This window comes from Mytilus californianus, unplaced genomic scaffold (assembly GCF_021869535.1).
Source record: "Mytilus californianus isolate M0D057914Y unplaced genomic scaffold, xbMytCali1.0.p SCAF_8, whole genome shotgun sequence".
In the NCBI taxonomy this organism is placed as follows: domain Eukaryota; kingdom Metazoa; phylum Mollusca; class Bivalvia; order Mytilida; family Mytilidae; genus Mytilus; species Mytilus californianus.
This window is the reverse complement of record NW_026262734.1, coordinates 13,080,087-13,095,085: the sequence shown is the minus strand read 5'-3', so window position 1 is coordinate 13,095,085 and position 14,999 is coordinate 13,080,087. Positions and strand designations below refer to the sequence as shown.

Below are 14,999 nucleotides of genomic sequence, written 5' to 3'. Positions count from 1 at the left end.
GAATTCCGTCCCATGATACCGTGTTCCTTTTTTATTACTTTTCCCCCACAAATGAGTTGGGACTCTTAATTTGGACAATATATATATATATATGTGTGTGTAACTATGTGTGTTAAATCTGTAGAACATAGGAAAAATAAGTCTTTGTTTGGATCTGGTTGTTAATACATGTTTAAAATAAGGTTCACAATATAAAGGTGGGTTTTTTTGCAGGTTCATGTGTAAAGTCTCAAGCTTTCCTAATGAAATGAATTCTTTAGCTGGCAAGCGTCCTTTAATTAACCATGATGTGTTCGAAGTGTTTTGAAGCGAACAAAGTATAGTTGTATCCTCAACATCTCTTCTTCAACATACATTTGAACTCTAACTCAAGCGACTTTAGCATGACGGAAACACGACCTGAATAGAACCCATGTTTGAAACCTTTTTGACTCGGATTTTCTTTACAGTAATCAATGTAAATTGTATGAGACCGACTTGCGTGCGCGCTGCGCCATTGTCAACACATGATTCTTGAATATACTTCATTGGTTGCGCTCGAGTATAAAAGTTTGAAAAGTCAAAAATGTTTCATAGAATTTAAATCTAAAAGATCAGCGATCCTTCTTGTCTGAGATTATTTAGCCGATTTGTTTTAATTTGATTATATAATTGTTAATTGGAAACTTGCAAACAGTGAACTAAGGTCCATACATGTAGAATACATGTTACATAGAAAAAGGCAAAATACATGCTACATAGAAAAAAGTGGAATAAATGTCTGTTTTCATTGTAGCATATTTATATATTGTACAGCATACATCCATTCATACGTTACGTTCATTGACAATTCTTGTTAGGACAAATATATTGATTATTTGTAATCGTAAATCTCTCCTGAAAGTTTTATTTTCCACAACAAAGTAAATTTGCGTTGACATTTTATGTCATACACCCACTTGTCTGCATCTTAAAATAGAAAAATCATTAAATACAATAAATATTATGAGGAAATGTAATTCATTCTTTAGTAGAGAACATTATCCTAACTAAACAAAATACTCTCCCTGTAATAAATGTAAATAACCTGCACACAAAATATGACAAATGTAAACATATAAAAACTCATTCTTCCTTAAATTGTTATTTAACTTATAAAAGTTTAAATCGATCTGTAGTTGTATAACATGTCGATACATTGTTAACATATGTGTTATGTTAAATGAGGTACTGTGGTTATACATCAGTAGCGACTGAGGATAGTCAGTTAGTGCTATTTTGATGCTCGATCGATCTGTTCATTACAAAACAGTTAGATTGCGTTTTATATCTGTCTGATTGACACTTTCTGTTATTAACCATTTTAACACATACGTCATTTTATTACGGTGCGAATTTTGAGGAAATAGTTTGTAGTATTGTTTTAAGGAAAATATATTGGTATTTAGTTTTTTAAATTAAAAAAAACATTGGATTTTACAATGGCTTTGGAAGAAATAAAATCGGAATTAGGAGGTAAATGGAAATTAGACAGAAGTGAGAATTTCGACGAATTTCTTAAGGAATTGGGTGAGCATTTTTTTCTCTTATTTAAATGAATTTTTGTTCAAGCGAACTTATAAATCATAACGACGAAGAATATTTTTGTATTCAAAAAGTATAGAAATTTTCAGAAACTCTTTTGTTTGTGCTTCTATTTGAGAAAAGAACATTATTAAGGCCATTAGCTTTTTCAATTGGATTGTTTCAAGTCGGGGCCTTTTATAGCCGACTACACGGTTTGGGTTTTACTCAATGTTGAAGGCCGTACGGTTGTCTATAATTGCTTACATCCACTTCATTTGAACTTTGGTGGATAGTTGTCTCATTGGCAATCATACCACATCTCCTTTTTTATTATAAATAAAAAATATTTCGGTTGGCGACGAAAACTATAAGTAAAACATCTTTCATCTGAAAGAAATCATGTATTCAAATGTATATAAAATGATGTCACATACATAATGTATCATAACACGTAAATTTCACACCTTGTCCTCAATGTAAATATGTGAATAAACGGAGATGTATATGTAAATAACCAGAAGGCAGACATTGTTGGGAGATATTGTCTATACGGTGCAACAGAGTGGGGTTGTATTTGATGTGGAGGAGAATGGTGTCCTCCGCATGACTATAGATAGCCATAGCTTCGTTATGTAAATGTATTTATAAAAAAATTGATATCTCACTTTCAAGTGCTACAGTTCTAACATAATTTGAGCAAAGATGCTTGTAAAGACAACACAATAAATAATTTCATAAACTTTTAGAAAGGAAATGTTCAGAGGATTTAATTATATATGTCTGAGTCATAGAGAATGGTCTCCAGGTTCAACATATAGCCCGTTATCGTCAATGTAAATTTATACTTTTTTTTAAAACACGTAGACGATAACGGGTCTCTGACCTGAAACACAACCAGATGGTACGATAAAAGTCCTTACTTTTTATTCCTATGTTTTTATACATCACCATGCACCAATTTATTGTGTCTGGTTTTATCCACAGAAACAAATGAAAATGGGAAGCTAACAGCTATGAAAATTTTATTTATCTTTCTTTCTATTGATTGTTGTTGTTTGTTGTTGTTGTTGTTGTTGATTGTTGTTGTTGTTGTTGTTAGTTTTACATCCAGTGGAAACTATTTCATGAATGTTTAGAACGAGAGCAAATTAATAATTGATACAAAAGGTAGGTTCGGTAAGATTGAGGTAGACTGTGTTAAAGGTCAAGACATTTGGACTGTCACGGAAAATGACTGTACGTTGGATAGGGACAGATAGAAATTTCGCCTTGCAACATACCACGTACGGACCATTCTGATAATTGTTACAAGATCTATTTAGAATGCAGAGGCCGATACATTCTCTCTACACGATGCATCGGATTCAACATCTCTATTCGTACCGGACGTGCCTGCGTATTTATACATCCCGCAAAACAAAACGGACGTCCCACTTAAGCAAGGGTTTTACCGCCGGGACAAAGGGAGTCCGAGGGATAACTATATTTCTATATCCCAGTCAACCCTTGTGATACTTTTTCTATTAGAAAGTAAAATGGCGTTGTGACTTGTGGCCAAGGGTGCCATGTGACGTCTGAAGCTGAGAACGCAACTACGATTTTTTCTATATTCTGAGTTACATGTTGATCTGGAATTTTGATGTTATTTTATTTAACAAATCTTATTAGTTATCTAATGATTTAAAATTGATCTTGATCATATGTATTATAAAAATGCACAACAGAATAAATTGTATGCTCAGGTTGGAATTAAAATACTTTTCTTGTTATTTCCCCAAATTGAAATATACAATGATCGTTATTTCTTTTTAATGTTCATAAAAAGACAAGTTTCCAAATGTGAACACATCTGCTATATTCGTATACTTGAACAAGATTTTTAACAGCGTACAGTTGTCCGAGACGTAATACTAAACTGTCTTTGTAAAACGCCTGTTGAATAATCATTTGAAATTTTTTAATAACGACAATTAGATAACTTCGAAAGTTATGGGACGCTGTAATAAACTCGTTAAAATTATGATTACAGTAGAACAAACTGAGACTGACTGTAATTAAGTAAATATAATTGTTATTCCTCCGCATACTCCGCCTCATTCTCAAAGTTTGACGAATTCTTCTGACGGAATCTAATGGTAGTGAATTATGAAAACTGGTAAAACAAATAAAGGGGATTAAAAAGAAAAAAATTAATTTACAAACTTTTGAAACATTTATATTTGTACAATACTATCGTATAAATTACAGGTACAAATGTTCTGTCAAATCAAATTACATGTTGGTTTTTCTATTATTATTATGTGACTATCACCGCTAGTTAAAGTGCAAATTGTTGCGTGCAGTATTAACAGAAATAGTAACTTAAATTCGTGCAAACTGTGTTTATCAAACTTCAGTGTACTTTTAATCATTAAACTATTCACAAACTTTCAAAATAAAAAAAATAAAACCAAAAATAAATCAAAATAAATTTCTCTTTTAAATAAACGCTACAGTGCTATTGTATTGCAGTTCAATTTTATATATGTTAGTTCAAACGGAATATTTTATTATTTTATTCAATACATGCGGATGTTACATAATGAACACATTCATTGATATAAAAAATAATCAAAGTGAAATACACTCGGGTTCAAAAAGTGCATAATATTTTATCTATTTTCATAGCAGATTTCATTAAGGAAGTTGTTTAAGAATTAATCGACGGCATATGCAAGAAATGAAATAATAAATAAAGATTATGAAGTGCCATATACAGAAAAAAAATTCTTGACTATGATCACCTTCACAGTTTCCCTAAATGACTAATTTTTATTTGAATATCCTTGCATTAAAATGCATTGTCTTTCCCAGTTAAAACATTTAATAATAAACCTTTAACAGTTTAAAACGAATACAATACACAGTAAAGGGGCAATAAACACAAAAATAGATGACCATCTTCATAGTTTCCGCAACTTTCTTATTTTCATCTGTATATCATTGAGCACGGTTAAACGCGTTCATTTTCACAGTTAACATTTCAAATTTTTTACAAATAACAAACATTTTATAGTTTTAAACGGTATAGTGGTAACAAATAAAATAATATAAGATGTCAAAATGGTGCTTGCCCGAATGCTTAAATGGAAACGAAATACAAAGCTTAAACTTAGAATATAAAAGGACAGAGGTATGCTTTACTGAATGCATTTGTTATTTAAGGTGAGAACCACAAACATGGCCGAAGCGAAATCCTAATTTGTTTATTGTTGTCATGCTTCTGTCAATTTCGAATTTACAATTCATTTTTTAGTAATTACCTTTACTTCTATTTAAGTCAAATAATTACAGGTACAAGGGTCCGCAAGATTCTCAAGAGATGATACCTCTGCTGGTAGCCTATAGGTTCTCGAGGGTAACATCTACTTTAACAAAGGCACTACTTAAATGATACATTTTGTCTGGTAATTTGTCAGACCATGAGTTATGTATAGAAAAGTAGAAGGTATGATAAGGCTACTTTTTGGTCCCTTGACTTGGAAAATCAAAAAAAGATTATAAACAGACTATCAAATAACATTCTTCAGATTTTCATAATAGTAACATTAATTTGTCAAGTTTCATTAAAGTTTTGAATTTTGTTTTACATGCTTGCATTAGAGTTTCAAACTTCTTGAATGAATAAAATACGATAAATTTATTTTTAGATATAAGCAACAGTTTTTCCCAATATATATTTTGCTACATTTATCATTGAAATAAACATCCCCCCCTCCCCCCCCCCACACACACACACAGTAAACATGGTTTTGCATGCCTGAAGTTCCTCATCTCTTTCTTTCTCTTCATACTATTTTTTACTAATGGCTACAATTGATACCACGCTGTGTATTTTAAGAATTAAACGTTTAAAATTACTTGTGTAAACATGCACGTTCAGAGTAAAACAAAAGAAAAATAATAGCACGAATTCCATGAGTGTAAAAACTGAGTACTTTTCGGTATCATGACACAACAACGAGACTGGGAAATAAGGGTATAATGAAGTAACATTATATAACTACCCTCGGTTATCTCTTGATTTGTTGATAAAACGTGATTTTAAGAAAATTACGATGATCGTTAATATTTAGCAATAAACAAAAGATGTATTTAATAGTATTTTATTACTGACAATTAAATTGTAGCTAATATATAAATGTTCTGCAAAAAACGCATACTTTCGACTGATTTTTAACTATTTTTGAAAATTTAAGGTAGCACTATAGGTACCTTAGACTTAAGTGTAATCTTAGGCGTTTTCTAAGTATAAGGGGTTTTATGCATACCACTTAAGTTTTATGGGCGTGACTTTAAACAACTAAGATTTTCCTAAAGAAATACTTAGTTTAAGATTTTTTATGCATACCACTTAGGTAAAAAGGGCGGAGTTTCCTTAACTTAAGTAGCTTTATGCATACGGGCCCAGGCTAAAATAAAGCGTAGGTACATTCATTCAGTCACGAACCCGCGGGTGTGTTCTAGTGATTTTGTAAGACTTGAATAGTTTTACTCTTAGTGCAATTTCGAGGACAAAATAATGGCTCCTATCATACCTCCTCATTTTATCATGAGTTGTAACTCCCTTAGGTCCAGTGGGAGGCTTTGATTACTCTGTTTTCACTCATTAAAATTGGTTTGCTCTAAAAATGCTGTTTTAGACTTTCGATTTTTTTTTATCTCCAGTGGACATGATAAAATTTATTTAAGAAAAACTTTCTGCGCGCACGGAATTCGATATCAATACGTTTTTTACTACTACTCTTACTCTAATTTTAGCTCAAACATGCGCACTATTTTGATTTGCAACTAAACTCTATAATCAACTTCAATGCTAACTCGAACTTACACTCGGTGTATGACTCGAATAGGAACTCTGTTAACTCAAACTCGACTTTTACTATAAATCTAACAGAACGATATTAGAATGCACTATATTTTAAATTTGTCATTTTATGGAGTTGCTTGTGTATGCTTTACGTCCAGTGGCATATATTACGCAACATCATCACGTGTGTAAGACACGCGTCACACAAATCAAATAATGGCATAACACGCATCTATTCCTTTAATGATCAGTGTAATTGCAATTGGATTTTACAAATCTATATTCATTTGAAATGAAACAAAATTATAGCTTATTTTTAAATAGATCAAATCTTTTATTAGTTTTAAAAACGTATTGGGTATAATCACCAAAATCATTATCTTAATCGTATCATGCTTGCAGTCGCAATATGTACGTTGTGGCTGGAATTTTGAAAAAAATGCCCTCGCATATTATTCTAATTTGACCAATCCGTCATCTTGTAATTATTCAATAATTTGATAGTATGCTTGAAATTACAATATGTACGTTGTGGCTGGAATTGATATTTTATAAACATGTGGGGCAGATGCGAATACAGGATTTTGAAGAAAAAAAAGGGGGGGATTAGTCAACGTTAGGAGTTTGACATGTTAAGTCTATGCATTTATTATATATGTAGCCCCATAAGGGGGCCCGGAATCTGCCCATTCCCACCTCTGATGCCGTCGTGTGTTATTCTATATAGCTTGTTTGCCCAATCCGTCATCTAGAAATTACTCTCAACGAGAAGCCATCATATTAAATTATTTACAATAATATTACTAGCTGGTATAATTTCATAAAATTGGTTACTAGACATTTTATTCCAATTATTTTCCCATAGACATAATAGATTGTAAACATATTCTCAAATATTTTATATAAAATCAGTATATGGTTTAGAGATCATTAAGTCGATTTTGGTATCCCGATCTACACCCGTGTTTCCATGGATGTCAATATGACTTAGCACCCAAAATGTCATATTTCAAAATATTTAAACTTCTCATAATGTCGAAGACTTGAAAATTAACAGCTGTTAAACCTTGGTAGTTTCTATGACATAAAGGATAAATGAGAGTCAGACCATATTCATTTCGATCTGACTATCAGAAGCAGGTCTAACGTTATCTGTAGCAGCAATAGGTCGACAATATATGCAACAGAAGGCAAACGGAGGATTGTACCTCATTCTGAATAGACAGCAATACATGCAACTCTGTGCTAATTAATCAGTGTCTAGATATCTTTGAAAGACAGATTTACTGGAATTAATTTCAGCATCGTGTTATTGAAACACAAGAGGAGTAGATCAGCCATTTTGCATTTACGAAGATCATATATTATCTATTCTGATGTAGGAAATTCCTTTGGAGATTCTTAACAAAGGGAATAACTGATTTCTTGTCAAACGTACTGCGATGCAGTTTTAAACAAATTCCAAATTGATGAATTTTATTTTCATGTTTTCTTCTTTCAAAAATGTCATTAAAGAAAGAATTGAGAACACAGGTGTAGGGATTGTCCAGAAATGCTCTAAGCAAAAGGATCTTGAGGTCAATATACAATATAAAATAAAAATAACTATGTATCTTTGTCGTATACCAAGTTCTATATAATTAACACTAAGTAAACTTGTCTCATTTTAATCCCAAGGCCATGTTTCATACAGTACATTTAAGTTGAGGATTCACAAAGGAGCTTTACGAAAGAAAACATGAAACAAAGATGTCGTATTTTTGTATAATTGACTTCAAGTATTTATTTCGGTATGACACAACGATGATCAGGCAATATTATATTTGAAAAATGTTACCTGTGTTAAACAGCAGTAACTCTAATATTGACCAAAGTTTTATGATTTTTTTTTACTGTAATAAAACTAAGGTTGTAATTCATGCAAACTTGGCCCAAACTATTATAAGTAGGTTGATCTAATTGTAGCTTTTGGATTTTAGGTTCTCAAATATTTCATATGTGTGGCTTCCCAAACATTTGATCTCGATGAACTGGAAGTAGACTAGCCCAGAAATAGGCGCCGTATGCACTAAAATCAGTGTTTTGTTCGGAACACTTGGAATTGAATTCGTCAATGATAATATTAAACTTCAAAAACAGATATGATACATGTAACAGTATGTATAATACAAGCTGGTTTGGCCAGTGCACGACAGTTGTATAAGAGAGGCAGATAATACCAAAGAGACATTCAAACTCATAAGTCGATGACAAACTTACAACGCCAAGACAAAAAAACGAGAAACGGCGAAAGATAAAAAGAAGGTCCACAAAACGCAATATAGAAAACTAAAGACTGAGCAACAAGAGCTCAACCGAAATCCAGGCGTTATCTCAGTAGCTACAAAAGTGTAAACAGATCCACGTGTATCAAACAAATATGTTAACCGTCATGCGAAAACTTATTTCAGAAACTAGTGAAAATTCAAACGTAGCTGGACGACATATACATTGAGTTGTGCATATTAGCATTTGGCTTTTAGACTAGGTGCTTTTCAATCACACGATGAAACAAAGAGTATGGAAAACAAATTGTATTACTTAATTATTATTAAAAAAAAGTCTATATGCTTTTTTTTTTTATAGATAACAAATACATCTACATTCTATGTTCATATATATATCCACTGATGTGTACCATACTTTTTGAAAAAAAAAATGTGTTTTTTTTTTGTAGGTTTAAATATTGTGTTTAGAAAATTAGCTGGAGCGGCAACTCCAACAGTGGAATTTACAGTTGAAGATGGCATTATTAAAATGATTTCTAAAGTTAGCTTTTTCAACCAAGTATTAACATTTGACCTAGATAAAGAACATGTACAATCGTTTGAGGGATCTGAAATGAATGTAAGTGAACGAAATCGGATACACACATTTTTATATTACTTTATCTTAATTATTATTATTTTTTATTTGGACGGGGTAGTAGATTCTGTCAATGAATCTGTTCCCCCGAACAAATCCTTGTACACCGGTAAAATGAATTTCAATAAAGCTTTTTGGAATCTTAATCTGGACTTCCTGGAACTTTCCCTTCAAATCTATTTATAGATTGATAAGAAGCGAAATGTATTGTCATCTAGATGCGCATCTAGTGCAGAAAAGTACCGTTAATATGTTATTGATGATATTTTTACCAATAGATATAAGAAGATGTGGTACAAAATGTATGAGTGCCAATGAGACAACTCTCCATCCAAGTCAAAATTTACAAAAGTAAACCATTATAGGTCAAAGTACGGTCTTCGACACGGAGCCTTGGCTCACACCAAACAGTAAGTTATAAAGGGCCCCAAAAATTACTAGTGTAAAACCATTCAAACGGGAAAACCAACGGTCTAATCTATATAAAAAACGAGAAACGAGAAACACTTATGAACCACATTAACACCACATCAAACCTTTATTACAAAATGCGTTGTAGTATTATTATTAGGATAAGCCATATAGCAGAACATTGGATAAGCTGTTTCTGTTTAACAAATTCGTGATTTCGACTTAAACCAGAGAACTAACTTCATACAATTTTCATACCGTAATTCATTGCGTAATTCCAAAGCATTCCTGATTAAATGGTACCACTATTAATAAAATTTTACAACTGAAAGCGTTAGCTTAATTTAGTATTGCATTTTAACATTTACCCCAGTTGCTTTATATTATTTCCGCTCACACAAATTATATATTATAGATGGAAGAACTGGAAATTCCGAAAACTTTTAATCTCATTAGTCTACCTAGCGAAAATGTGAATAAAACGTAGAGATAAAGAATGGCAGAAATTGAAAGTATGTCCTGTTGGCCATCACACTTCGATCCTATGTCTGGTCTTTATTGTGTCTGTTCGTTCGACGTTTTCATCTCATCTATCTTTATTTTCTCCGGAGATGATTTGAAACCAACGACTGCATTCCAATGTAACTATAGAAAATTTGTCCATGCTTTATGCATGATACATGTATCTGAAAATGCAAAACGTGGAATGTTTACTGTTAAATATCCTTCATCGGGTAAGATCGTATCGAAAGATTTTGAAAATCTATGACATTTGTAAACGTTTTAAGCGTAAAATTGAACTGCAGACAAAACCCGATTTTGCACAGTGAAATGAATGTACCAGAGTGTATAAATCACCATATCAAAATTATAATACTATTCTATTGCAAATCCTACACCAATAACAGAGGGTCTGCGGAAAAGGGGGTGGCCGGGGGGAAGTCGGTCCTTCATTTCTGTAATCTTTAATTTAATAGGATATTTTTCTCTTTTCTTTATGTGTTTGTCCATTATTCTATATTTTTTATGTTTTAACTCCCCATTATTTTGTTTTCATCATCTTTCTTATGTCCTTTATTTCTGTATTCTCCTCTTTTGTTGGCCCATTTTTCTGCTATATTGGCCTATTATTTTCTATTCTGTAAACCCTATCCAGACTATCATAACAATATTGTACAGTGTGACAATTCATTGTGAAATCATTTTACTGATCAATTATACTGCAGTGTAAAACAAGGTGGGAAGAAAGTAAACTAATAACGGAAGCAACACCAATGAACGAGAAACAGAAACCACAGACGTTCCAACGACAGAAACTTAATGATGAACTAGTACAGGTTTGTGTATATCGTATAAACTTAGCCATTATACTTATTTGTCCTTCAACAGGAATCCATTCCAAGTATCTCATTATTTGTTATAATGACATTGAATCCATTCTTTGACACATTAAGTCTAGCTATGTGTTATATAATTGTTTGCTGTAATTACATCACGATAAGTTTGTCAAACAAAAACATATAAAAGATTAAATACCAATTATACCAAACAACAAACGGTAACAACAAAGGAACGAACATGTTGTTGTCACTATCCGTTCTTTCACACTGATCATGTATCTAAAGTAAATCTATACTGTCTATCATGGAATTATTGAAACTGACAAAACTGCATAATCACTATACTATACTTATATCGAAAACGTTGTTGATAAGCAAATATTCAGTTGTAATTACATATGGTGAAATTTTGTAAAGACAGTAATTAAATTCGTAAAAATAACAAATCAATCATGTTTAATACTACTTTGTAATTCCAAAACCCAATTGTCCAAATTCAGATTCAGCTTAATAGGATGAAAACAATTCACACATTAGGCAATTGACAAAAAGACAAATGAACGCCATTATAGTCAAAATTATTGCAGCAGAAAGATAAAATGGCAGGTTAAACATAGTTTTACTATGTAAAACCAACCGTTAGACGTCTTGTTTTCAGAGTTTACTTACTAATAGTTAAAAAATGCATATGAATAGATAGATGATAATCCGATAATTAATGAATAAGTATATAATTTAGTACATGCAATGGTGTTACATGTGGCATGATTACCAATGAGACAACTATCCACCAAAGTTCAAATGAAGTGGATGTAAGCAATTATAGACAACCGTACGGCCTTCAACAATGAGAAAAACCCATACCGTATAGTCGGCTATAAAAGGGCCCGACATGAAAAATATGAAAAAAATCAATTCAGAAAACTAACGGCCTAATTTATAACAAAATAATTTATAAAAACAAATATGACAGACATCAACCAACGACAATCACTGAACTACAGGCTCCTGACTTGGGACAGGCACATAGTATGTGGCTGGCGGAGTTAACATGATTGAAGGCGCCAACCCTATACCTAACCTCGGACAGTGGTGTAACAGTACAACTTAATATTAACAAACTATAAAAATCAGTTGAAAAGGGCTTACTTTTCAGATCAATACAAAACAGGAAAACATCTAACAAAAACACAGATCGGACGTGTCATGGTATTTATACATCCCAAACAACAACAAGGACACAACACACAGAACTTAGAGTACTTGCTGTTTGTGACAGCTGTAATTTTTTCAAAAAATACTCGGCGTTTGTAATCAAAACAAATATCTTATTTCAGACTATGTTGGTTGGAGAGGTTAAATGTATACGGTATTTCAAACCAGTTAATTGAGGCTGATTCAGATTATATATGGTAGGTTCATTTATAGAAAAGTGTCATTGAATGCCATCAAGTGGAATTCAATTATATCATGTGTTTCTCAGAGATCAATTGTAAATAAAAACAGCATATTACTGTTAATTTCTTGTTATATCACAAAGTGTCTTAAACGAGAAAAAAAAACACATCTTCTCAACCAGTCACCTCAATTAATTTAATATGATTGATTGATTGATTGATTGGTGTTTTACACCACTTTCACCACTTTTGTGCAATTTCGTGGCGGTCAATTTTTATTGGTGGAGGAAGCCGGAGAGAACCACAGACCTTCGGTAGGAAAATTGACAATCCTAGTCAATTAAGATTGTCAATGGAGTCAGGCGCACCTGCCACGTGCGGGATTCGAACTCACAACCTCAGATGAACTAATTTATTATTGTTTATTGTTCATACAAATTTCCTTGAAATATATTATATAAACTTGACGATGTTTACAACGATTCTTCGTAAGGCCCTTAAGTAAAAAACACCAGTCAATAAAATGATAAATAAGTACGCCAACATATATTAACTTAATGCACACAGCATATTTCAGGATCACCCTTTTACGGGTAAATTCGAGTTTTAGAAATGTATTTTTAAGCCGTTTCATATAAACCATTGAAGAGATGGAAAGTCAAAATCGATACAGTTACAAATGTATACTGAATAGGTGGAGACATTGCTGCCATAGTACTAAGCCGTTAGTTTCCTCGTTTGAATTGATTTACATTGTCATTTCAGGGCCTTTTATAGCTGACTGTGCGGTATGGGCTTTGCTCATTGTTGAAGGCCGTACGGTGACCTATAGTTGTTAATTTCTGTGTCATTTGGTCTCTTGGGGAGAGTTGTCTCATTGGCAATCATACCAGATCTTCTTTTTTATAAGTAATCATTTCAGCACCGAATTACCGACTACAGAGCAAATTCAACAACATTTGCTAGGAAGAATGAAGAAAAAAACATGAGAAATGTTAATGCGTAATGGCATTTTTTTTATTTATTATATTTCATGTTAAAATTCTCGATTTTGATTGCTTAATACGAGGGAGATAATTTACTCTATCCCGTGGCTAATATTATATTACCATTCACAGAGATTTTGGACCAATTGTGCGCTTTGTTAATTAAAATGCGGATGATTGTTGTGTACAAGACGTCTTATTTATGACTTTGGATTTGAAATTTAATAGACAGTTATAACAGAACACTCAGTATAATAAAGTAAGTAACTGAAAGGGTGATAGAGCAGATTTTTACCCCTTGATAAATATTGTCAACCTTGGCTTCACCTCGATTGACAATGTTTTCTCGGGATAATAATTTGCTTTATAACCCTCTCAGCTAAATTTTATTTATATTTGCACTGTATGCACATAAACATATTTGTTGTTTTTTTTTTACAGGGTAAGAATATGTGATATTATTGAAGACCAGTGAGCTGTTGTTATTTGTGGTATGGACACTGCTTCGTCTACAAAAATAGTATATACGTGTACATAAAGCTATATGACTTTATTGCTGTACAAATGATGCCTAATTTAGCCTTATTCCACAGAAATATTGTATTTTTGTTTATACTTGGGACAAATGTATGTATGTCTTGATATTTTCACTTCATACTTATGATGTATTAGAATAAATGACCATTCGATAAATTTAAGTAATTTATATGCAATGGATTTTATTATTTTTATCAAATTTGATTAATAATTATGGAACGCTAAGAATGAAATCATTATAAGTATGCAGATCCTATCACCACCATTGACGTTTAGAAGGCATCTCTTAAAACTAAAAATAAATCTTCATAATAAATGAGGCACCACCGTACTTTTAGTAATCTTCAATATACAAATAAGGAAATGCTGTATGATTGGCAATGTGAAAACTATCCATCAGAGCACACCTTATGTACAAATCGACGAAAAACGTTGTTAGAATATTTACGAAAAAAATATTAAATCTAAACCAATTCGATATGATATGTAACAAGTCATATAAAATGGAATCTTTTCTTAAGATGTTATATTTTTTCAACGTCACTGATCCACATACATGTATAAGTCTTTGTTTTCTGTATGTGTCAATTAAGACACAAAAACTTTAAATAGTTCGATAAAGTCTGCGCTGAAATAACACGCAGCAAGAGTAACTACCTACCTACCTGTTTAAGCTTTCGGATTCCATCATTTAAAACATTTCTCATTAATTATTTGAAATTTACAATCTGTTTTATTACCAAAATGGACATGTATTTTCCTGTATTTTAACAAATGAAGATGTAAATTTTTTTAAGCAGTTATTCTTTTATCCGTGCGAACTCCTTGTCCAGTACATAGTAGTATTCTTAGAATATGTGTAGTTTGTCATCCCATTTAGAGAACATATACACTGGCATCGACATCATACTCTTGCCTAGAGATCGTAGAGTACAAGTGTTGATTCCCATGTCTATACTTGTAATTACCCGACTATTTTGGTGTCTTATTCCTATGCATGCAGCTCCATAACCGGCAAGCATACCGCTAT

The 14,999-nt window shown here is 32.1% G+C and overlaps 1 protein-coding gene across 1 annotated transcript; it reads left to right on the top strand.

Moving 5' to 3' along the window:
- The first annotated feature begins 1,130 nt into the window (after positions 1-1,130).
- On the top strand, positions 1,131-14,125 carry LOC127710646 (sodium/calcium exchanger regulatory protein 1-like). The gene is made up of 5 exons (XM_052216586.1): positions 1,131-1,548; positions 9,111-9,280; positions 10,936-11,046; positions 12,387-12,461; positions 13,874-14,125. The coding sequence occupies exons 1-4, from the start codon at positions 1,461-1,463 to the stop codon at positions 12,438-12,440; spliced, it is 423 nt and encodes a 140-aa protein (XP_052072546.1). The 5' UTR covers positions 1,131-1,460; the 3' UTR covers positions 12,441-12,461; positions 13,874-14,125.
- The last annotated feature ends 874 nt before the right edge of the window (positions 14,126-14,999 follow it).